This window comes from Culex pipiens, chromosome 1 (genome assembly GCF_016801865.2).
Source record: "Culex pipiens pallens isolate TS chromosome 1, TS_CPP_V2, whole genome shotgun sequence".
Taxonomy (NCBI): Eukaryota; Metazoa; Arthropoda; class Insecta; order Diptera; family Culicidae; genus Culex; species Culex pipiens.
This window is the reverse complement of record NC_068937.1, coordinates 950024-973350: the sequence shown is the minus strand read 5'-3', so window position 1 is coordinate 973350 and position 23327 is coordinate 950024. Positions and strand designations below refer to the sequence as shown.

General features: G+C 35.3%; 1 protein-coding gene and 1 long non-coding RNA gene across 2 annotated transcripts in view; one reads left to right on the top strand and one right to left on the bottom strand.

Annotated features, from left to right (window-relative positions):
- Positions 1-8672: 8672 nt before the first annotated feature.
- On the bottom strand, positions 8673-20090 carry LOC120424287 (AP-3 complex subunit delta). Its single transcript, XM_039588358.2, has 7 exons — positions 18991-20090; positions 18643-18716; positions 13318-14617; positions 13103-13256; positions 12866-13036; positions 12678-12807; positions 8673-9646 (listed from the first exon to the last, which is right to left on the bottom strand). The coding sequence occupies exons 1-7, from the start codon at positions 19720-19722 to the stop codon at positions 9208-9210; spliced, it is 3000 nt and encodes a 999-aa protein (XP_039444292.1). The 5' UTR covers positions 19723-20090; the 3' UTR covers positions 8673-9207.
- Positions 20091-23145: 3055 nt separating this feature from the next.
- The window catches only part of LOC128092475 (uncharacterized), a 122450-nt gene continuing 122268 nt past the window's right edge, over positions 23146-23327 (top strand). The window contains exon 1 of the long non-coding RNA XR_008211802.1: positions 23146-23277. This is a non-coding gene — a long non-coding RNA (uncharacterized LOC128092475). The remainder of the gene's footprint in view (positions 23278-23327) is intronic.

Below are 23327 nucleotides of genomic sequence, written 5' to 3'. Positions count from 1 at the left end.
TTCAATGAAAATTCAAGTGCAAACAACTGAAATCAAATTAAAATACATTCTCCTGCGTTCAAAATCATTTTTAGCATGTTTGGGTTTATTCAAAAATCTTAAGATTTTTTGAAAATTTTCGATGCAAAATCTTTTTTTCGATACAAATTTTGTTTTTGTCAGATCTTAGATTTTTTTAAAAACTAATGATTGCAAAACAACTGAACTAGTGTAAAATGCATTTTAAAACACTTTTTTCATTTAAATGTGAAGATTGTGTGGTGTAGATCACCCTATTGTGGTGTAATTGAGCGCACTCCACTGAGTGCCCCTTTGTCCAGCCCTGCAATGACAGATCAAACCTGATCGGTGAGAGCCACGCACACAGGCAAGAGTTCCGGGCAGACTCTAGGTCTATTCCCGTACTGCAGAATTCTGCAATTCTGTACAAAAACGGCAGCAGAGCGTTCCCGTACTTTTCTGCAACAAAAGTAACTTTTCTCTCAGGCAGAACTTCTGCAGTGAGAGAGGTAAAAGTTGCAGCAAAACCGTTCCCGTACTTTTCTGCAAGCTCTCTCTTCTCTTTCTTGTTGAAATGTTACTGCAATTTGGTGTGATGGATGTTGAGTACACGCTTACATAAAATTTGCAAGTTGGGTGAAATCAAGCATTTTATTATTCGTTGTAATGATAAATGATTTTGGTGTAGTTGTAGTTTTTTTTTATGTCTGGTTTTATTGAGAACGATTTTTTTTATTTTAGCGATTTCAGGTTTAGTTTATTCATTTAAATGATAAAACGATTTTTTTGTGTTATTATTTTTACCTGATAAAAAATTGATAACTTAAGCCATAGTATTACAGCACGGCTAGTACCTCAACAAAAAAAATTGTACTATACAATAAAAAAAAACTTTAAAACACGTTCCTTTTGAGTTTAATAATTTCAAATAAATAAATATTTGTTTAGGAATATTTTTTGATCTTAAATTGATTTTGAATATACTAAATATGTGCGTAAAAATAATATGTAAATTTAATTTGCAAATAATAAATTGTACCTTTAACAGTGCTACCAATTTGTATTCTTATATGAACAAAAAAATTGATGTAATTTTGTCGAAATTAAAATTCTGAAAATTCTGAAATTCTTGAATTCTTAAATTCCTACATTCTCAAATTATTAAATTCTTAAGTTCCTAAATTCTTAAATTCTTCGCCATCTTGAATCATAAAAACACACATTTTAGGTTAGAAACTTAAATTTAGAGGATCTAGAGATTGGGAATTTGAACTGTTTCTATTTTATTTATGTTTGAGTTTTAAAATTTTTGATTAACAGAGTTTTTTAATTTTCTATCTTATTATTTTTAACTGTAGCTTGCGAATTTTTGGTGTTCTAAACTCATAAATATTCAAACTTTAGTTTTTTTTATTTCGATTTTTTTCAACCTTTATTTTTTTATTTTGAATTTACAAAATTAAGATTCTTTTGAAATTTTAAACATTTTGAAATATTTAGTTTATAGTTATTTGATTTTTTAATTTTCTCATTTATCTGATTTATGTTTTTTGAAAGTTTATCTCTTTATCTGTCATTTATCTGATTTATGTTTTTTGAAAGTTTCTCAATTTGAAAATATTAGTTTTATTTATATATTTTTTATTATGGATTTCTTAATTTCCAGATTTCTTAATTTCCAAATTTCTTAATTTAAGTGTTTCAAAAATTTTGAGCTTTTGATTCATTTTTATCAATTTGTCAATTTCGCTGCGTTACCGTTGTTCTTTCATGTGACATCCAGTCACCTTTGTTTGTCTTTTTTTTTAATCATATTTATTAAACGTACCTGCCACTCTCATTTGTTAAATTGTTACCTAATGTAAAAAATTAAATACATCCTTCATTTATTAAATAAAATACTGTATGTACTGCATAAAAATTGATATCCCCGTTATAGAGGTAAATTTCTTTCAATTACTTTTTTTGTGAACCATTTTTTTTTATTTTGAAATAATTAAAAAAAAATTAATACCCAATTTGAGTAAATCCACTCAACTGTGTACAATATTGCAGAAAAGTACTGGAACGCGCTACCCAGGCAAAAGTTTTGCCGCTTCTCTCCTTGCAGAACTTCTGCAAAAGAGAGAGATGAAGAGAGCGAGCTGAAAAGTACGGGAACGTGCTGCAAAAAAGTGACTTATGCTGGCTGCAGAATTCTGCAGAAGCTGCAGAAATTCTGCAATTCTGCAAGTACGGGAATAGACCTTCTTCCTCCTTCTTCGGCTGACAGTTGGACCAATCGGACGTGAGCCCACACTCCGCGCAGCGACTAACCTCGGCAGACGATTCCCGATAGGAATGCAGGACCACACATTGGCGACCGTGACGGAGTTGTGATTTTATTTACAACTTCAAGAACCTGTGGGGAATCGTCTGCTGAGGAGGATTTTCATCGATTTTGGTTTTCATGGGTAACCAAAGTGAGATAACTGTTGAAGTTGTCGGAGAGTGGCGAGAGTTTTTTTTGTGTGAAGCAAGTGTGAGTGTGTGGTTGCTTGAAGGTGGATTTGGCGGACCGTCAAAATGTTTGCAAAGTGCGGTGGAGTTTGCGAGCCTTGACAACACAATCGCGTTGGGCACGGTGGGTCAAAAGGGCCCGCCGTGGTAAATAGCCTGGAAGGCCGCGATTAGTTGCAAAAAAGAAAAGAGTCGCGTTGGGCACGGTGGGTCAAATGGGCCCGCCGTGGTAAATAGCCTGGAAGGCCGCGATTAGTTGCAAAAAGGAAAGAGTCGCGTTGGGCACGGTGGGTCAAATGGGCCCGCCGTGGTAAATAGCCTGGAAGGCCGCGATTAGTTGCAAAAAAGAAAAGAGTCGCGTTGGGCACGGTGGGTCAAATGGGCCCGCCGTGGTAAATAGCCTGGAAGGCCGCGATCAGTTGCAAAAAAGAAAAGAGTCGCGTTGGGCACGGTGGGTCAAATGGGTCCGCCGTGGTAAATAGCCTGGAAGGCCGCGATTAGTTGCAAAAAAAGAAAAGAGTCGCGTTGGGCACGGTGGGTCAAATGGGCCCGCCGTGGTAAATAGCCTGGAAGGCCGCGATTAGTTGCAAAAAAGAAAAGAGTCGCGTTGGGCACGGTGGGTCAAATGGGCCCGCCGTGGTAAATAGCCTGGAAGGCCGCGATTAGTTGCAAAAAAAGAAAAGAGTCGCGTTGGGCACGGTGGGTCAAATGGGCCCGCCGTGGTAAATAGCCTGGAAGGCCGCGATTAGTTGCAAAAAAGAAAAGAGTCGCGTTGGGCACGGTGGGTCAAATGGGCCCGCCGTGGTAAATAGCCTGGCAGGCCGCGATTAGTTGCAAAAAAGAAAAGAGTCGCGTTGGGCACGGTGGGTCAAATGGGCCCGCCGTGGTAAATAGCCTGGAAGGCCGCGATTAGTTGCAAAAAAGAAAAGAGTCGCGTTGGGCACGGTGGGTCAAATGGGCCCGCCGTGGTAAATAGCCTGGAAGGCCGCGATCAGTTGCAAAAAAGAAAAGAGTCGCGTTGGGCACGGTGGGTCAAATGGGTCCGCCGTGGTAAATAGCCTGGAAGGCCGCGATTAGTTGCAAAAAAAGAAAAGAGTCGCGTTGGGCACGGTGGGTCAAATGGGCCCGCCGTGGTAAATAGCCTGGAAGGCCGCGATCAGTTGCAAAAAGGAAAGAGTCGCGCTGGGCACGGTGGGTCAAATGGACCCGCCGTGGTAAATAGCCTGGAAGGCCGCGATTAGTTGCAAAAAAGGAAAGAGTCGCGTTGGGCACGGTGGGTCAAATGGGCCCGCCGTGGTAAATAGCCTGGAAGGCCGCGATTAGTTGCAAAAAAGAAAAGAGTCGCGTTGGGCACGGTGGGCCAAATGGGCCCGCCGTGGTAAATAGCCTGGAAGGCCGCGATTAGTTGCAAAAAGAAAAGAGTCGCGTTGGGCACGGTGGGTCAAAGGACCCGCCGTGGTAAATAGCCTGGAAGGCCGCGATCAGTTGCAAAAAAGAAAAGAGTCGCGTTGGGCACGGTGGGTCAAATGGACCCGCCGTGGTAAATAGCCTGGAAGGCCGCGATTAGTTGCAAAAAAGAAAAGAGTCGCGTTGGGCACGGTGGGTCAAATGAACCCGCCGTGGTAAATAGCCTGGAAGGCCGCGATTGATCATAATGGTGAATATAAAAGCTTTGAGTTGATTAATTCCTGTTAAACGAGAGCAGCTCGTCGGATAATAATACATGGAATATATAGAGCAAATCTTATGAGAAGCGAGAAAAGTTACGATTTATTTTTGATAGCAGAAACATACGAACATGTTGTTCAACTTGTTCAAGATGTGTGAGTATGAGGTGCCTGTCCGATGGTGCTAAATCTCCAACTGAAAGTCTCATCTTGATGGAGAAAAAGGGCCCGCTGGATTGCCCTGGGAATGTCCGAATTCGCTGAGAACGGAAATTATGGAGATGTACGCAAGACTGCGGTTTCTAGTAGAACGGCTAATCAGAAACCGTAGGTGCAAGAACCTACTAATAGACCGGATTGCAGAGGACCAGCTGGAGCACGTAAAGGACAAGCGGATAATAAAAGATATTTGGGAAACATTTAAGCGCTCCTCCTCCAGTTAGAAGGTTCTACGGGAGTAAAGTGTGGCCGACGTTAAGATGAAACGGAGAATTGACGGAGAACGTCTGCTGGCGCATCCTGGATCGTTCAACGCGCTGGTTACCGATCGAGCCCTTTTGGAGAACGTTAAAAAACGCCTGCTTGACGAGGAGGGAAAAGGACAACCGAGCTTAATAGACGACTCTGGTCTCTCTTCAATTGTCGAAAAAAAGACGGCCAGAGCAACGGAACCGGAAAGAACCAGGAAATAACCACAAAGTCTTTCCATCGTTGGGTGGATGATGCTGTTGAAAGCAATAATAGTGACACAGCGCGTGTCATTTCTAAAGATAACGGAAGAGGAAAAATCGAGAAGATTCACGACGCTGATGCAACAAAACACATGGTGTGCGACAAGACGATGTTTGAAGATCTTCAGTCCTATTAAAAATAATTTCTGTGATCAAGTCCAGCCAAACGCTAGTGATGGATTCAGCCGGAGCTGTTCAGTAAAGACGCAAGCGAACAGTTGTTGAACTAAAAGATGTTGTTGAATTGAATGACGAAAGACAGCTTGCTTAATTCTTGTCAAACTCATTTTATAGGAAAAATAAAGCTGTTTTTTCAATGGAGAAGAGGAGAGATGTGTGGTGTAGATCACCCTATTGTGGTGTAATTGAGCGCACTCCACTGAGTGCCCCTTTGTCCAGCCCTGCAATGACAGATCAAACCTGATCGGTGAGAGCCACGCACACAGGCAAGAGTTCCGGGCAGACTCTTCCTCCTTCTTCGGCTGACAGTTGGACCAATCGGACGTGAGCCCACACTCCGCGCAGCGACTAACCTCGGCAGACGATTCCCGATAGGAATGCAGGACCACACAAAGATTATGGCTTGTTATTTAAATCCCCCCCCTTTGACCTCGGCCAGGGCCGAGGGACAAAAACTTTTTTAAATATTTGCATCGGCCTTATTTCTTGATGAATAAAATAGAGCTGGGACCTCTGACTTCGGCTGGGACTTCGGATATCCGGATAATTTACATTTTTTGCTAGATAAAAACAGATATCATCTTTTTAATCAAACCAAATCAAAAGAGATATACGTAAATCGTATCAGAACTGAAATTTATTTGAATAAAAATATTTGATGAACCTAAAATTGATTTAAAAATAAAAATGTAACGGATCGGATAGTTTTGTCGGATAATAGTATTCGGCCATAAATCATGTGATGCAAAATCAAAGGCCTTTTGAAAACCTGTAAAATTATTTTGTTTCATACTTATGTCACCCCACAGTCTTGAGATAAAGCTGTCTTGTATAAGTTAGGTAGTCCATTTTCTAATAGAATTATTAATGCTGCAAATTATCCGGATATCCGAAGTACCAGCTCTAGAATAAAAGTATCAAAAATAAGATAATGCTGAAGCTTAAGGATTTACTAATGGTGGTAAGCTAGGTAAAACAACAACTCTATCGAGAAATTGAAAAGAGAGATGTGAGCCGGTAACATGGAGTGAAACTTTCACAAGTGTCATGGAAAACTTCACAGCAGCTTGACAGAAAGTTTAACTCCATGTTGCACTTTTAATTTCTCGATTCAGCTGCTGTTTTTTTTTCTCAAATTCAGGAAATTTAAGGAATTTTTGAATAAGGTTTTTTTATAGAAACTCTCGGAATAGTAGCAACTTTTGCTCAAATTAAAGCAATTTGGGGAACTTTTTACCTTTCAAGAGTTTTCTGAACATTTATTTTTTAAGTTATAGAAATTATTAAAACTGTCAAAATTGCTGGAATTTTTAAAATTGTTACTTTTTTGATATTTTATTTTAAATAAAATAAAATAGTTACGCCGTACGGTTTTTAAGATTTTTTTTTTCTATTAGGAAATATCAAAGAATTTTTTAAATTTTTACGTGTAAAGTTTTTTGTTGTTGTTGGATGCTGTGCTTTAGAAGTTCTAGAAGTTTTATGATTTCATGCAATTTTTTGATTAATTATTTTTGTATGGTTTGAAATCTCCTGAAAATCTCTGTTATTTTCAGAAAATTTTTTAGATTATTTTTGAAAATTTGTTGAAATTTTATGATTTTTTTTGTTTCCTTTCGCTTTTTTAGGAATCCTAATAAGGATGTAATGATTTTTTAAAAAGGTTAGATTTATTTCTATATAAGTCTTTTTAAAACAAAATTTAAACTTTTAGGAATTTTAGATTTTTTTGGATTGTTTTAACGTGTTTAAAAATTAAAGCATCTAGGACACTTTGCTTTAAAAAAAATTGTTCAAAAACATTACAAATTTAAAGAAAATGTATTTTCCTACGTTGCCCGAGCAGACGGAACTAACATGGGAATAACATTTTTTGATATTTGAAAATACTAGGCCAATAGCATTTTATGTTATTTATAACAAAAAATTTGATTCGTCGTTATGAATTTTTTGTTATTGGATTGTTATTGTAATAACAGACTAATAACATTTTTAGTTATTCTTCGAAAAATTTATTATTTTTTGTTATTTGGAGCTATTCTTCCATAACAAAAAATGTTATTTCAAAGTTGTTTTGGCTTCTACCAAGTACCAATATCAGACCAATAACAAATTTTGTTATGATAACATAAACTGTTATTAAGCCCTTATGCAAAAATGGATTTTTCAAAAAGATTCCATAACACTTTCTGTTATTTTAACAGTATTTGTTATTGAAATGGCATGAATTTTGTTATTACCGTCTGCCCGGGTGGGTATCAAATTTATCATGTTTGGGCACGTTAAAAAAATATTTAAAATGTTTGTGAAAACCCAATGTACAGTACCGCAAAAAGTTTTTTTTAACATACTTAGTTGGAAAAACTAGTGTATGCAAAACACTGGTGTAAATTGCATTAGCAAATGCAAAATTAAAGAATAAAAAAATAGAAAAGTAATCGAAAATTGTTTTTTTTTTCAATTCTTGAAAATATGATTTCCAAATCAAATATATTGAAAAATAAGAAATACATTTTATAATAAAAAAGTACAGAATTAGTTCATTAATTATTCATTTTTAAATTATAAAAAATTCATAATTTTTGCTGTTTTTTGTTATTTCCTGTTTATTTCTAATGTCTGTTTTTTTCACAGTTTTTTGTTTATTTTGTATTTTTTTTTTTCATTTTTTAAGGTATAGTTTTTTTGTATTAGTAGGTTCTGTAAATTCTAGAATTTATTGAAAGCGTAGGATTTTTTTTGAAATATTAGGAATTTGAGATTTATTTTGCATTTAAAAAAATAGCAAAGGAAAAAAGGAAACCTTTTTTTAAGTTTAAGAAATTTTTCTGAAATTCATGAAATTTTGGAATAAAAATTAAATTTTATTAGGTTATTTAAAATCCCTCAATATTCCTACCTTTTTTTTTTTGGTGAACATTTCAAACCTAAGACATTTTTTGGGAAATTTCAAACTTAAGAATTTTTTTAATTTTTAAAATAGTTGGATTCCAGGATTTCAATACTTTTTATTTAGTATTTTTTAATGTTCACAAAAAATCGAGATAACCCAGGAGAAAATATTTCTTTACAAAAATAGAAAAAAAATATTTAAGCGTGCATCGTATTTTTTTTATTGTCCAGCAAAAACTATCGAGCCTCATTCCCGGTTTCGGAATATTGGAAGACACTTTTCAACGAGCTTTTCAATCATCTAAATCTTTGTCGAGCTGAAGCCGTCAGACACCATATCGAAATATTACGATACTTTTAAATTGCGATACTTTGTCAAGGTAGGCGCCGTTATTGGTTATTTCGGAGTATAATTTCTTTTCGTTCCACTTCCTGAAAAAGTCACTTCTCGCTGCATATTAGATAAATTATATGTATTTACGTTCTGCTTCTGTTTCTGTTTCTTTTTTTTGCATAATAATAATAATGATAATAATAGTATATAATGATCATAATATGCCTGTAATTACTGATTAATTAACAATCATCACCTAAGATGAATAATCGCTTGTTTTTAAGATCTTTAGATGTTTTTTTGCTCTTCATTCGTACACAAATACTTAACTTGCATCGAAGCCGATTCAGTTGATCAGTTTTTTCCTCCTTCTGCCAGTCAGCGATTTTGTTGAACTGTTAAACTCAACTTCGAGGAAGTATGCATTTTTTTCGGGTTATTTTGTTTAAATTTCTAGCTCTACGCAGTAATTTAGCAAGCGGCACCACATTTTGTTAATTTGTTCTAAAAATTTCATTCTCTTTCAACACCACACTGGGCTTTTTATTCTCTTTTCATGAGTTTTTTTCTCCCTAATAAAGTTTAATAAAATCGACTTTAGTCTGTTTGCTCTCGTCGGGTCGTCGGTTAGCTTAAGCTGGTTTTTTAAATTTGTTTAGACATCTTCGTTTTTTATTCTTTCTTAAAAGTTGACTTACTTTAAGTGTGTGTTAGGAGAGTGTGTGTTGTTTACGCTGACAAATTTGTTTGTTTGTGAACAGAAAACTTACAAGTCTGAGTACTTTGAGTATAACACTATTTTTATTCGTTTTTTTTTCTTTTTGTTTAGTGGATAGGCGGTTGCGTTGGCGGCGACGGAAAGAACCAAAAATAAAAGGCTGTTTTAAACTTAATTTTCTCTCTATTAAATAACCTCTTTGCTCGGCGTCGAGATTCCGAGGGCTTCCTCGTACCCACTCATCAGCTTTTTCTGCTCACTTTTGCTCAACTTTTCCTTTTTGTTCTTCTTTTGCTTTTGCCTGGCTTCCGCCTCCCCTCCACCATTGCTTGCTTCCCCTCCTTCCCCAGCCAACTTTGTCTTCTTCCTTCGCTTCTTCTTGTCCTCTTGTTCCACTTCGAGCAGATCTTGTTTTTTGTCCTCCTTTTTGGACTTCTTTCGGTCTTTCTTGTGGCGGTGCCTTTGGCTCTTGGAACCGGCCTCTTCGGCGTCGATGGCCACGATGTCGTTCGAGGTGGGTGGGGCGGATGCTGCTTTGGCGGACAAATGCTCACCCAGCAAACCACCGGTCCGGCTGGCCTTTGAGGACGAATTTCGCTGCGCTGGGCGATGGTCCTCGATGGGGCTGGGAATTGAAAAGGGGAGTGTCCTTGTATAACGTAACGCAAATATTTGGATTTTAGAATTCCCTTATGAAAAATCAGAAATATCAAGAACAAAAAAAAATAAACTATAAAATTGTGGAAATTACAAATGGCTATACAAAAGTAACAATAATTTAATTTTATAAATTAAAGTTAAAAAAAATATTTTTTTTTTATCATTTTTGTAATATTTTTTTCTTTTTATTTCATTTCAATTTTTTTGTAATTTCAGTTTTTTTTAAACATTTTCTGAGTTAATATATTTTTTTGACATTTCGAAAATTTTCGTAAATTTATGGAGTTTTTGAATAAAAATTTAAATATTAATATTTTAGGATTATTTAAATCCTAAAAATTGCAAACACTTTCTGATTTTTCTGATCTGATATTTTAAACTATTTTAAAAATCATGTATTTTTTTAAATTATTCAAATAAAAAGAAAAAAAAATACCTTGGAAAAACACAAAACTGTAGCATTTTTTAATAGTTAAAAGCTGGGTGCTGAATAGTGGTTTGCAAAACGGCCTCAATTTTGAACTGTCAAAGTGGAACCAATTTACTGTTCGCCAAAAGTAGAAAGTAATGTTATCGATCATAAAAATTGTCTTTTTTTGCGAGAATGGGAGATTGGGTCATACAAAAATGCTGAAATTTGTATGAGAGGTGATATTGGCCCCAGACCCACCAGTATGAAAAAAGTCATGCTTGTGCTTGAACAGCCTCCTACTTTGAAGATGTAAACAAAGTGGGATCATTCGAAAATCACGTTACGCATTCTCTATATTCAGCACCCATGTAAAAAAAAGAGTTATTCAAAACTTAAAAATAATAGATTATTTTACTGGCACTTAAAATTAAAAATAAATTAGACATGTTAAAAAAAAGAAATTTAGATTTTTTTTTGAATTTAGAAATTTTACGGGATTTGTTTTTTTAATAGATTTTTTTTTCTTATTGAAAAAGTTTGTTGGAATTGTGATATTTGTTCAAATTTTTTGAAAATTGTTATGATTTTTTTAGAATTTGGAATTTTTATAACTAAGGACATTTGAGGATTTTTTTTGGGTGCATGCGGTCTATGAATGGCCCCAATTTTTTGAATTGAAGGATTATTTTTTTTATTTGATGTACTTTCGAATTAAAAACAAATGGGATTTATTTAATTTCTTGATTTTTAGTATTCAAGAAAGTTGATTATTGATATTTTTTCAGATGTCACGTTATTTTTTTAAACTTCAATAAATTTCAATTGATCGTTATGTTCAAAAGTTTTAATTTACTGAATTTTTTTTTCAATAACATCAAGATTTTTAATTTGATTTTATTCCAAATAATGAGAATTTTAAACATTATCAAGGCTACCGTTCAAGAGATAATATTCATTCTTATTTACAGCAAATAATTTAATTTTTTGCACATATTTTATTTTATTTATATTTCAAAAGTAACCATAAACCAACATTCAAAATCATAATGCCAATAATAAATATTGTTTGATTATTTTGGAATTTCAGTAAGGGACCATTCATTAACCTCGGGAACACTTTTATGAACATTTTAAACCGTAGGAATTTGAGCAATTTAGGCACTTGAGAAATTTTTATAATTTTCCCAATTTTGAAATTTTTAGCAATTTTATAAGCTTTTAGAATTTGTTTTTGTTAAATTAATATTGTTTTTTTTTAGATGCAAGGAGTTTTAAAAATTCTTTGAATTTGCTATTTTATAATATCATGAAAAACTTTAAATTTTTCAGGGTTAAATTTTTTAGTACACCGAATCTAAAAAAATTTTAAATTCTTGCAATTAAAAAAAATAGAAATATTTGAAAATTTGAATTTTTAAATTTTAGCACTTTTGTATTTTTTTGGTTTTGTTAGATTTGTTTTTTGGGATTTTAAGATTTTAAATTCAAGTATTTTAAAAAATCGCAGAAATGAAAAAAAAAACAAGAATATTTGAAATTTAAAAAACAAGTTTATAAAATGCTAAAAATGTCAAACTTTAATTTTTTTTTATTTTTATATGTTTTAGGATTTTTTTTGAATTTATGGTTTTGAAATTTTAGAAATTCTTAAAAAGTCTCAAGTGCTAAAAATTAAACAATTTGAAAATCTCTAAAAATCTTGAAATTTTAGAACAAAAAAGGCTAACATTTTAAAAAGTAATCGAACTCTTAAAATTTTGATTTTGTTAATTTTTAAAATTGAAATTACAAAAAAAAAATCTGGGTTGTTTGGAAAATTTAGAAAATTCTTAAAATTCTAGAACAAAATCATTTGTTTTAAATTCTTCGATTTCCTAAAGTTTTGTTTTGCTTTTTTTATGGGATTTTGAGAATTTTAGTTTTATTTTAAATTTAAGGAATTTTAATATTAATGACCTTCGATTTTCAGCATTTTTGACTTTTTCAATCCAAGCGGATTTTTTGGTGTATTTTATAATTTTTTTTTTGGGATTTGGGAAATTCGAAGAAATTTTAATTCTTTTTTTTAAAAAAAACCCAATATGTATAAGTTTGTAAAATGCTAAAAATTTCAAACCTAAAAAAATAGTTTTTGTTGGGTATTTAAATATTTTAGGATTTTTTAAATTCCTTAGATTTTTTAACTTTTGGAATTGCGAATTTCTAAAAAATCCTTTGTTTCCAAAAGTTAAAAAATCTAAGGAATTAAAAAAATCTTAAAAATCCTAAATCCTAAAAAAAAATCAAGTTTTGAAAATTTCACACTTTGAAAAATTCTTAAAATCCTAGAATTAAATACCAACATTTTTTTAATTCATCAAACTTTTAAAATTTTCAATTGCAATCTTGTAAATTCTTGGCTTGGATTCTATATCAGACTGAGTCCTTCTAATGCCCACAGGCCACAACGGTCGTGTGTACATCATTTCTGCTTACCAATCCAAAGGACGGGATATCGAACTCTGCCGTCGACTGCTACTAATTTTTTTTAAGGGAAATTCCGAAAATCTCTAAATTTTAAGAATTTTAAACGCTTTCTACTCACGCATCCAAGTCAATGTCCAGCGCCCGGTGCGGATCGTCCAGATCTTCGGCGTTCTTGTCCTCGGTGTCGGACAGGATGGCCCCCTCCGGCAGCTCCACCACCGTGTTGACCACGTGCAGCGGCTTGGGATCTACAACAAGCTTGGACATTCCATCAAAATTATCTTAACTTCGCCAAGTTGAACTCACCGTCACTGTCGGAATCGCTTTCGCTGTACCGCTGCTGCTTGCTGCTGCCACTCTTCTTGCTGTGCCGCTTGGACTTTTTGCTGGCCTTTTTGCTGTGTGCACCGCCGGCAGCCTTGGACGAGGACGAGGACTTTTGCTGCGCCACCAGATACTTGTCGGAACGCTTCGTGGCTGGAAAATGAAATTTGATTTTTTATTATTATTTTTTCTCAGAAAAAAGAGGTAAAAATTGCTTACAATGTATTTGCAGCGGCACCTCGAGCGCAATCTCCGCGATCGGTATTTCGTCGTAGTTCTCCGCGTTCTGGTAGTCTTGGGAGGACGACTTCTTTTTGGCCGGCTTGAGATAGTTCGGATTGTTGGTCTGCTCGAGGATGCGAGCTTCGCGGAGCTAAAAGAATGAAGTTTTTTGTAAATATCTTGAGATTGATCTTGAAGAAAATTTGTCTTACCCGCTCCATCTCCTCGGGAGTCTGCTCGACCTGGCGATACCGTCGATGCTCGCCACCGTTGGTCGTCTCGCCGCGATCTTCGCCGACTCCGTGTCCAAACAGCGAGAACTTTTCCTCGTCGCTGGACTCGCTGCTGACCTGTGGCGGCGTGTTGATCCACTCGTCCAGGTCGAGTCCCTCGGGCAGTTGAACCTTGCGCTGGGCCTTCGGAGCGACCGGGTTGAGATCGCCGACGAAGAGTTCGCGTATTTCTCGAATCAGCGCGGCCACTTCCGGTGGAATCGAGGGCTTCCCCAGCACCACGACGTCAACGTCGTCGAGGATATCTGCGGCGGTTCCGTCTCCGGTCGTCGTCGCCGCCAAGCGCGCCTTGAGCATTTGCACCGTCATGAAGGCCGAGCTGGCCCGTTCCTGTACTTCGATGTCACCCGAGCTGAGGTAAACCGGCAGGCCGTCCAGCAGCTGGTCGCAGTACTTCCGGACGTCGGCCAGGTTGTCCTCCTCGAGACAATCGTGGGCCAGATTGGCGAACAGCTTGGTGGCATTTTGCACGTAAACGGCCTGGATGTGGCCCGGGACCTGTCGCGGCTGCAGCAAGATGTTCAACGTCTGTTCCGGATTGTCCAGACAGCTTCCAAACTCGCCCACGATCCAAGCCGCGGCGTACAGAACCTCGTGCATGGTGCTGTTCTGGGCCGCAATCGGATACGACGCCAACAACGTGGACATTTCATTGACCGCAAAGGTCCGAACCGCCTGAACCCGAATCGCCACATCCAGCAGCTGCGTCGCAATCACCTTGCCATGCTTCGACCCGGACTCCAGCTGGATCAACTCCACCAGCACCGTCAAATACCACTCGAAGTTCGTCACGTACTGGTACGAACCCTGCGAGCAAATCTCAATCACCTTGAACAGCAACTCGTCCCGATACGCCGACCCCTCGGCCCGCTCCATATGCCCCAACAACCGCCGCACAATCTCCATCAAGTTCTTCTTCGACACCATCCCGTACAGCAGATCCAGCGCCCTCAACCGGATCGACTCGTCCTTGTCGTCCAAACACGCCAGAATCAGATCCTTGTGCGTCTGGACGCTCTTCGGGTGCGTCTTCAGGATCTTGGACATCGCCAGCAGACCAAGGTACTTGAGGTTTTGGTCCGAGTCCTCGATGAGGATGCGCAACTTCTGGACGCACAGCTGGATGGAAGCGCTGTGGTTGGGCATTCCGCTGCTGATGCTGATCAGGACGGCGATCACCGTGTTGATGCACTCGTACAGCAGGCTCATCGCCGAGGTGCTGTTTTTTTTGGAGGTTGAAGAAGAATGTATTAGCGGGGGGTGTTTTGAAAATGATGAAGCGATTACTTTTTGATATTCGAACGATGGTCTTGTTACTAGCAAGTTATCAAGCTATATTAACGGTGGACTATATTAATTTATCCCAAAAAAGAATTTATAAGGGCATCTCCAGCGTTACATCAAATTTGCACCCGGCTCATGAATACCGAGATCAAATTTGCCACCTTGAAAAAACTCCGTCATCGGTACCTGTCGGGTACTCATTTTCTGATACCCGAGAAGTACCGCCAAACCGGGGGCAAAGATTTGAATGCGTGTTTCGGAGATTTTTGTATGCCTGCTTTTGTGTATGATTCAAAAATTCAAAAATTCTAAAATTTAAAATTCTAAAATAAAAAATCCAAAAATACAAAAATTCGAAAATTCAAAAAAACAAAAATTCAAAAATTTAAAAAAAATCAAAAATATAAAATTCTAAAATTCTAATATTCTTAAATTCTTAAATTCTAAAATTCTAAAATACTAAAATTCTAAAATTCTAAAATTCCAAAATTCCAAAATTCTAAAATTTTAAAATTTTAAAATTCTAAAATTCTAAAATTCTAAAATTTTAAAATTCTAAAATTCTAAAATTCTAAAATTCTAAAATTCTAAAATTCTAAAATTCTAAAATTCTAAGATTCTAAAATTCTAAAATTCTAAAATTCTAAAATTCTAAAATTCTAAAATTCTAAAATTCTAAAATTCTAAAATTCTAAAATTATAAAATCATAAAATTCTAAAATTCCAAAATTCTAAAACACTATAGTTCTAAAATTCTAAAATTCTAAAATTCTAAAATTCTAAAATTCTAAAATTCTAAAATTCTAAAATTCTAAAATTGTAAAATTGTAAAATTGTAAAATTGTAAAATTGTAAAATTGTAAAATTGTAAAATTGTAAAATTCTAAAATTCTAAAATTCTAAAATTCTAAAATTCTAAGATTCTAAAATTCTAAAATTCTAAAATTCTAAAATTATAAAATTATAAAATCATAAAATTCTAAAATTCCAAAATTCTAAAACACTATAGTTCTAAAATTCTAAAATTCTAAAATTCTAAAATTCTATAATTCTATAATTCTAAAATTCTAAAATTCTAAAATTATAAAATACAAAAATGCGTTAAAATAGCTTAATTTTTGCTTTTTTTTTTTTAAATTAAAATAACATTTTTTTCAATTTATTTTTATTTTTTTCACTCTTTTTTTTATTTTTCCAATTTTTTTAATCATTTTTCAAATTTTTAATTTTTTTTTTGATTTTGTTTTCAAATTATAATTTTTTTTTATTTTTTATTTTTTTTTTGTTTTTTAATTCTTAATTTTTAATTTAATAATATTTTTTTTACTTTTTTATATTTTTTAAATTTTGATTTTTTTCTAATTTTGTATTTTTTTTTTAATTTTTCTAATTTTTAAAAATATATAAGTCTTTTTAATTTTTTTTTTGATTTTTTTTAATTAAAAAAATAATTTTCTTTAAATCAAGCCGATTTAATTGATCGTCCAGTTTTAACAGCGGCGAGTTGGCCGTGCGGGTTGGGGCGCGGACTTAGTAAGCTAGATATAGCTATCGCCGGTTTGATATTTTTTTTAGGATTACAGATATTTTTTCCTAGCGTCTACCAGATGTAAATTTACACATTATTAGAGGTAAAATTTAAGCTTTTTTCTGACATAAAAGATATACCCCTTTTTAGATGTAATTTTACCATGTTTTTTTTACTGTGTAGCAAACCAGCAGAATAGCGGATAGCAAAGTGAAATCCCGAAGAACTGAGAGCAATTTTGCTACCGCGATAGGTACTGCGGCGGTGATTTGCTTCGATGTTTGCTACCCGCGCTGGAGATGCACCAAAGGTCAGTTTCACATTTGAAACAGAACGGATGCATATAACTACGAGCACAGACAAACAGACGTAAATCTCTTTTTTATTCCATCAATCAGAAATATGACGGCTAATTTGCATTTAAGTATAGTTCTCGGAATATACACCACGATGGGATGACGCTATTCGCATTCGCATGGAGATGGTGATCTTAGCGGGTTGCAGACTGGATTTCGTCATATACATTTAGCTCGCTCGTCGTTTTATGGGAAAAAATCAAATCAAACTAGAACAAATTTTTAGTCGTGCCTTTTGAGCATCAATTTTGTGTAGGAATTATTATGAAAAAACCCTAAATTTTCAAACCAACGCAATAGCGTTAAAATTGAGAAAATTGTCTAAATCTGTCCCGAAGAAAGTATTGCTCTATCTTGCTCCTGTCAAAAGATGCAGCGTCCTAAAAACTGGACTAAAACGTTTTTTGCTCGGAAATCACGTCGAAAAACCGATTCTGATAATTTTTTTTCATTTTATTTAGATTTTTTTAAAAATTGATTTAAAATTCAATTTTAAATCTTTAGCTATCTTTCAAAGGGCCATTGTACTCAGAAAAATAAGCTTCATCGTTGTCAACAATAATACCACAAATTTAAGCTTAATTTTAGGGACCAATTTATATACAAACATAAAAATTATACATCAGATTTAACTAAAAATATAAAAAAAATGCTTACTAAAAGACTCTTAAAACTTTGGACTACAATAAATTACAGTCAGAATTTAACCAACACATTCAAAGTATGTTTACATAACAGCTGGAGATTTGTTTGCATCAGGTTTGCTATCTTTTTCTAACATTTTTTTTTGTCGAGCGACTTCTAGCTGGCCCGATATCTCGGCAAACATATTTCGCAGGACTGTGACAGCTAAAGCTCGATCATTGTTTGCATCAGGACACTGTGGCGAGAAGTTCGTAATTTTTGGGTTAAATTATATTTTTTCCACTGGGCCTAGAAAGCCTTATTGAACAAATTGACAAAAAATGAGCCATGCCTGAATTGGTATGTCTTTGATTCTGTTTCTCTCTTGTTAAGTTGTTTAACTCTTTCAGGCCTGATTTTTTTTGAAAATATTTGTTTAGTTAATAATGGAAAAATTATTCTTACGAAAATTATAAGCAAGTTTTGAAAATTTTGATTTTCAGGTCATGTATGACCCATCAGGCCTGAAAGGGTTAAATGGGTTGTGAATAATTTAGGCTTGAAATATGTAATATTGTCAAAAGGATTTATCAATTAAGCTTGGTTTGATCAGTTTTCGGCAGATTATTTTGTTCTATTTTATTTTTAAATGAGAAGTTGAATTTTACTTTTTATTCCTAAATATTATAACTTTGATTCCGGGTTTTACAATTTTTTAACTTATTTTAAAAGATATGATAAATCATGAATTAATATGATGAAAATCTTATATGGGACCATCCATAAACCACGTGGACACTTTTTTGTGAATCTTTTACCCCCCCCCCCCCTTCGTGGACAATTGTCCATACAAAAAAAAAACTTTTTTGTATGGATCGTGGACAATCGCCATACCCCCCCCCCCCCCCTACTAAAGTGTCCACGTGGTTTATGGATGTAATCAAATCATAGCGCTGCCAATCTTTTGAAGGGATCCTGGAGAAAGCCTTACATTATATTACGCCTAGCCCTCTTCTTGTCATTTATCAACATTTGAAGTGCATCATCGCAAAAAAAAAATGCACTGAAACATCACAAACGTTAAATCAGTCAGGCCTACTGCATGAAGTTTACCGCAATAATGATTCGTTGAATTTGAGCACGGAGTGAATTAATGTAATGAAAACATAAAAAGTAGGAATTTTGCAATATAAACCGCCAACGCCAAGAAGTTGAGCGATTTATTTTATGGAAAAACACCCGTAACTTAATCATTTCAAAGCTATTCTAGCTATGATACATCTAACTTATAACTTACCATAGTAACATCTTCTTACTGAGCTTACTTTAAAAGCAAGATCTTTTAAATAACACTAATAACGCGTCGTACTTATCTCTGACGATATACATCAAAGGGAATAGATAGAAAGTAATCGCCAAAAAAAAAAACCAAAACAAATCTCTGCTACTTGCCTATGAATCAGATTGGTCAACGGTTCGATAAGCTTTTTGCCTAGCCTAGGTTCTAGCGGTGTTAAAGCACCAAACTGCAACGAGGAAGGGAGAGAAAAAAATGGGGGGAAATATGGTAAAGGTGTTTGTTTTGCTTTATATATAAGAGAGCGATAAGATAATAGATGAGGGCGCTGCTAAAAGTGAAAATAATAACGAAAAAACCTCGAGATCAACTCGATCAGCGGATGGGTCAGCTTCTTTCCGAGTGCCGGTTCGATGGCCGTCAGGCTGGCAAACTTGAATTGATTTTGGAGTTGAGATTAACGGGTGGCCATTTGAGGGAGGCGCGGACCGTGTGGGACTTACCAGCTTGATGATTTTGATGAGCATCCAATTGTTGGTGGAAGTGGTCATCAGTTTGAAGAAAATCGGTGCCAACGAAAGATAATTTTTAGGATTTTTCCGAGCGAGTTCGCAGATCACGTTGACGGCCGCCGACTGGACGCCCGGATCTGGATCTTCGAGCTTTTCTTTCAGCTTGGGAAACGCCGGACGGAGCGCCTCCGGATATCGGAGAAACACTTTGTACATCATGAGGACGGCCTTCATGCGGAGGTACGGCCGGGTTGAGCTCATCAGCGTCATGATGTCGTTCGCCAAATCTCGAGACAGGTCCGTCGAGATGAAGCAACTCAACCCGGACAGGGTCACGCCGGCGTCGTACTGATTGGTCGAGCTCAGATCCTTCCGGACCATGTTTGTGGTCAACATGAGCAGCTCGCTGTCCGGATGGAAACACTGACTCGCCGCCAGATAGCCAATCCGTTTGCACGTGAACCGGTTCGAGCTCATCACCTCGATTATGTTAAATCCGGCCCAACTGATGTCGTAGCCGCACATCTGCAAATACGTCAGCTTGGCCACGGCATTCGCCTTCACGTTCACATTATCCTGGCGTAGTTCCTGCTTAATCTCCTCCATGCACTGGGCGATGTACTTGGCCTCATTGTCCTTATTGTTCCGGATGCCCCGGACCAGATCCGTCAGATTCTTGTCAAACATCCGCTCGAAATTTCCCTTCACCTTCTTGAGTGCCATTCTGCCTTCCAGAGGACAACACTTTAACCAGATAATCTCCTGCAAGCTGCTACACCACCGCGGACCACCCCCTCACCCTTTTGCCGTGGCAAATCTGGACACGACCAGACGAAGCAGGAGGAAAAAGGCACCGAAGCGGAAAAAACGCGAAACTCTGCAGAAAAAAAAAACTTTCACTCCCACCAAACGACGGTGGCCATCGTCGGGGAACCGAACTCTTCTGGGGGGAACGCGATGACGCACCCGCGGACGGACACTTGGCTCTTCACTGGGCACTTCTTCGCCAGAATTCCGCGATAAACATCCGTAATTCGATCGCGAACCGAACCGACGACGACGAGCAATTTCTTTCGACTTTTTTTTTAGCTGATGATGCTGATGTGTCAAAATTCACACGGAAAATTGGAATCGTTCGAAAGTGATTAGTTTTCGGCTTCGAGTTGGGGTGATTTGACTAGGGGTGAGCAAAATGGCTGTTTGAAATTATTTATGTTGCAGGCTCCAAATCTGGAGTTTTTTTTTTTTTGAAAAGGTCCAATAAATCAAATATCCTGATTTTTATCGTATATTGTGTGCTGCGAGGAGAAGATTGCCCTCTGAAAATGCAACGTCATCAGTGCATAATTGACAAAGTGAGCGCGTGGTCGTAAAAAATATTCGGAGTGGAAAGTGATTTCTTTTGTGTGCTTTTTGTCGTGAAATGTGTGTGTCTTAATTTATTGTTTTGTGATTTTCAAAGCCCTTCCTATATCATCGTTGATCGGAAGGCACGGCGTCGGGTGGATTGTGTTTAAATTTTTCGAATAAGGTTTTATTTTTTTTGCGTTGAAAAAGCCATTTCTATATAATGAACGAAAGACGCACTGAGAATTTGGATCGTTGAGTTAATAGTGGAGCAAAATAACTGTGTGTGAGTGAGTTTGTGTGTTAACCAGAAAGACCTTCCCATAGAGCTTTATGACGTTTCGCGTACGCACACTAGCGCACCATTTGATTTTGCTGGCCGGACAAAATTTAACCTCACTTTTTTTCGTGTATGTACACGCAATACATGCGCACGTAAATAACACTATAGCATCGTTGCTCGGAAGGCTCGCCGACGGGTCTGTTATGAAAGTCCTCCCCATAGCGTCGTAGCTCGGGAGGCATCGAAAAGCCAATAGCTTATCCTACTAACCCAAAAAAATATTAATCACGTGATGCTTGAAGGAGATGCTGTGGATTCAACGGTCTCAAGCGGTATCAACAAGTATATAGCGAAAAACTATGTGCTTGATGAGTCTGCAACTTCAACTATCGGACAAACATTCCTCTCTTTCGTTGAACTGCAGGCTTCTTGGGAGGGCGCCGGTATTGACTAATAAAGTAGAGATCTTCAGAGGTTAAACAGTGAACGGATGGTTGGCTCCCACTGATCATTTTTGACTCATTGTTTAACTTCAGCTGATCTGTCAATAACGGAGAAGCAGCTCATTGGCAGTCAACCATGCTCATGCTCAGGTCCAATAAATCAAATTTTCAGTTTTTGCTTTTTGGGTGTTTTTGAAACCGCCTTGAGTCAGGGGTGTTAAAAAACACCAAAAAAGCAAAAACTAAAAATTCGGTTTATTGGACCTTTTCGAAAAAAATCCAGAAATGAACAAAATTTTAGTTTTTCGTATTTTGGGTTTTTTGAATCGCTATAAGGAGTTTACAAAAATACCCAAAAAGCAAAAAGTAAAAATATTGTTTATTAGACTTTTTTGAATAAAAATTAGAATTTCAGAAACTTTAAATTTTAGAATGTTTGAATTTCAAAAAATTAGAATTTAAAAAAATTTGAATTTTAGAATTGGGTCCTAAAATGAAGCTTAGATTGCTGATATTATTGTTTACAGCGATAAAGCTTATTTTTCTGAGTACAATGACCCTCTGTACGACCACAAAGAGTTTAAAATGGTTTTTTAAATCAATTTTAAAAATTAACCTCGCGGTCCTTCTTGACAGAAAGCTCCTACTTGACAGCTCGTTCCAAGGGAACCATAGTTGATCCATGATCCATCGAAAAAATGTTGTCTTGACAATATTTTTTTTGCATTAAAATGAAACAAAGTGATCAGAAATGGTTTTTAATCGTGTTTTTTACCGTTGTACATAAAAATTGACGTAGGGCTTTAGTACCCAATTTTAGAATTTTAGAATTTAAGTATTTAAGAATTTTAGAATTTTAGAATTTTAGAGTTTTAGAATTTTAGAATTTTAGAATTTTATAATTTTAGAATTTTAGAATCTTAGAATTTAAGAATTTTGGAATTTAAGAATTTTAGTATTTTAGAATTTTAGAATTTTAGAATTTTAGAATTTTAGAATTTTAGAATTTTAGAATTTTAGAATTTTAGAATTTTAGAATTTTAGAATTTTAGAATTTTAGAATTTTAGAATTTTAGAATTTTATAGAATTTTAGAATTTTCGAATTTTAGAATTTCAGAATTTTAGAATTTTAGAATTACAGAATTTTAGAATTTTAGAATTTTAGAATTTTAGAATTTTAGAATTTTAGAATTTTAGAATTTTAGAATTTTAGAATTTTAGAATTTTAGAATTTTAGAATTTTAGAATTTTAGAATTTTAGAATTTTAGAATTTTAGAATTTTAGAATCTTAGAATTTCAGAATTTTAGAATTTTATAATTTTAGAACTTTAGAATTTTAGAATTTTAAATTTTAGAATTTTAGAATTTTAGAATTTTAGAATTTTAGAATTTTAAAATTTTAGAATTTTAGAATTTTAGAATTTTAGAATTTTAGAATTTTAGAATTTTAGAATTTTAGAATTTTAGAATTTTAGAATTATAGAATATTAGAATTTTAGAATTTTAGAATATTATAATTTTAGAATTTTAGGATTTTAAAATTTTAGAATTTTAGAATTTTAGAATTTTTTAATTTTTGAATTTTTAGATTTTTTTAATTTTAGAAGTTTAGAATTTTAGAATTTTGAATTATGGAATTTTGGAATTTTAGAATTTTAGACTCTTAGAATTTTAGAATTTTAAAATTTTAGAACTTTAGAATTTTTTAGAAACAAAAAACTTTTGCTAGAAAAAGATAGGAAATCTGATGCAAACAACCGTCTAGCTGCCATGCAAAACCGTCTAGCTGCCATGTAAACATACATGTGTTGGTAAATTTCTGATTAGAAAGCCTTATACAGTGCTTATACATGCTTCGTTTACAAATCCCAGCGACCCTTTTGCATTGTTTTTCTAGACATAAAAATCAGTAAAACTAACGAAAAATAACCATGTTTGATTTTGCGTGTAAATCTTTCTGAATTCAACCCTGGGCGTCTGTCATAAATTTTCTCGCGTCACTGACGCGGCGTCATTTCAAATTTTCTCATCGCGCGTGGACGACGCAAGCGGGAAACGATGCGGCGTCGCGGTTCGCAAGGCTCGATTCCGACGGGCCAATCCGGATTTCGGTGGCGGTGGCGGTTCTTTTCGTGCGCGAGTGAGTGAAGAGTGTGATTGCTGGTGCAAATTGTGGTGGACGAAGAGGAGGAGGAACCGGAAGGTAAGATTTTTTTTTCAATCTATTGGATTTCTTCAAACAAGACATGAAAA

Excerpts from the sequence above, each read along its gene's own strand:
- LOC120424287 (XM_039588358.2), bottom strand. The coding sequence starts at position 19,722 with ATGGCACTCAAGAAGGTGAAGGGAAATTTCGAGCGGATGTTTGACAAG. Across the intron at positions 14,618-18,642 it reads TTGACCAATCTGATTCATAG|CACCTCGGCGATGAGCCTGC; the intron begins GCAAGTAGCAGA and ends CAAAAAAAACAG. Across the intron at positions 9,647-12,677 it reads CTGGACATTGACTTGGATGC|CCCCATCGAGGACCATCGCC; the intron begins GTGAGTAGAAAG and ends TTCAATTCCCAG.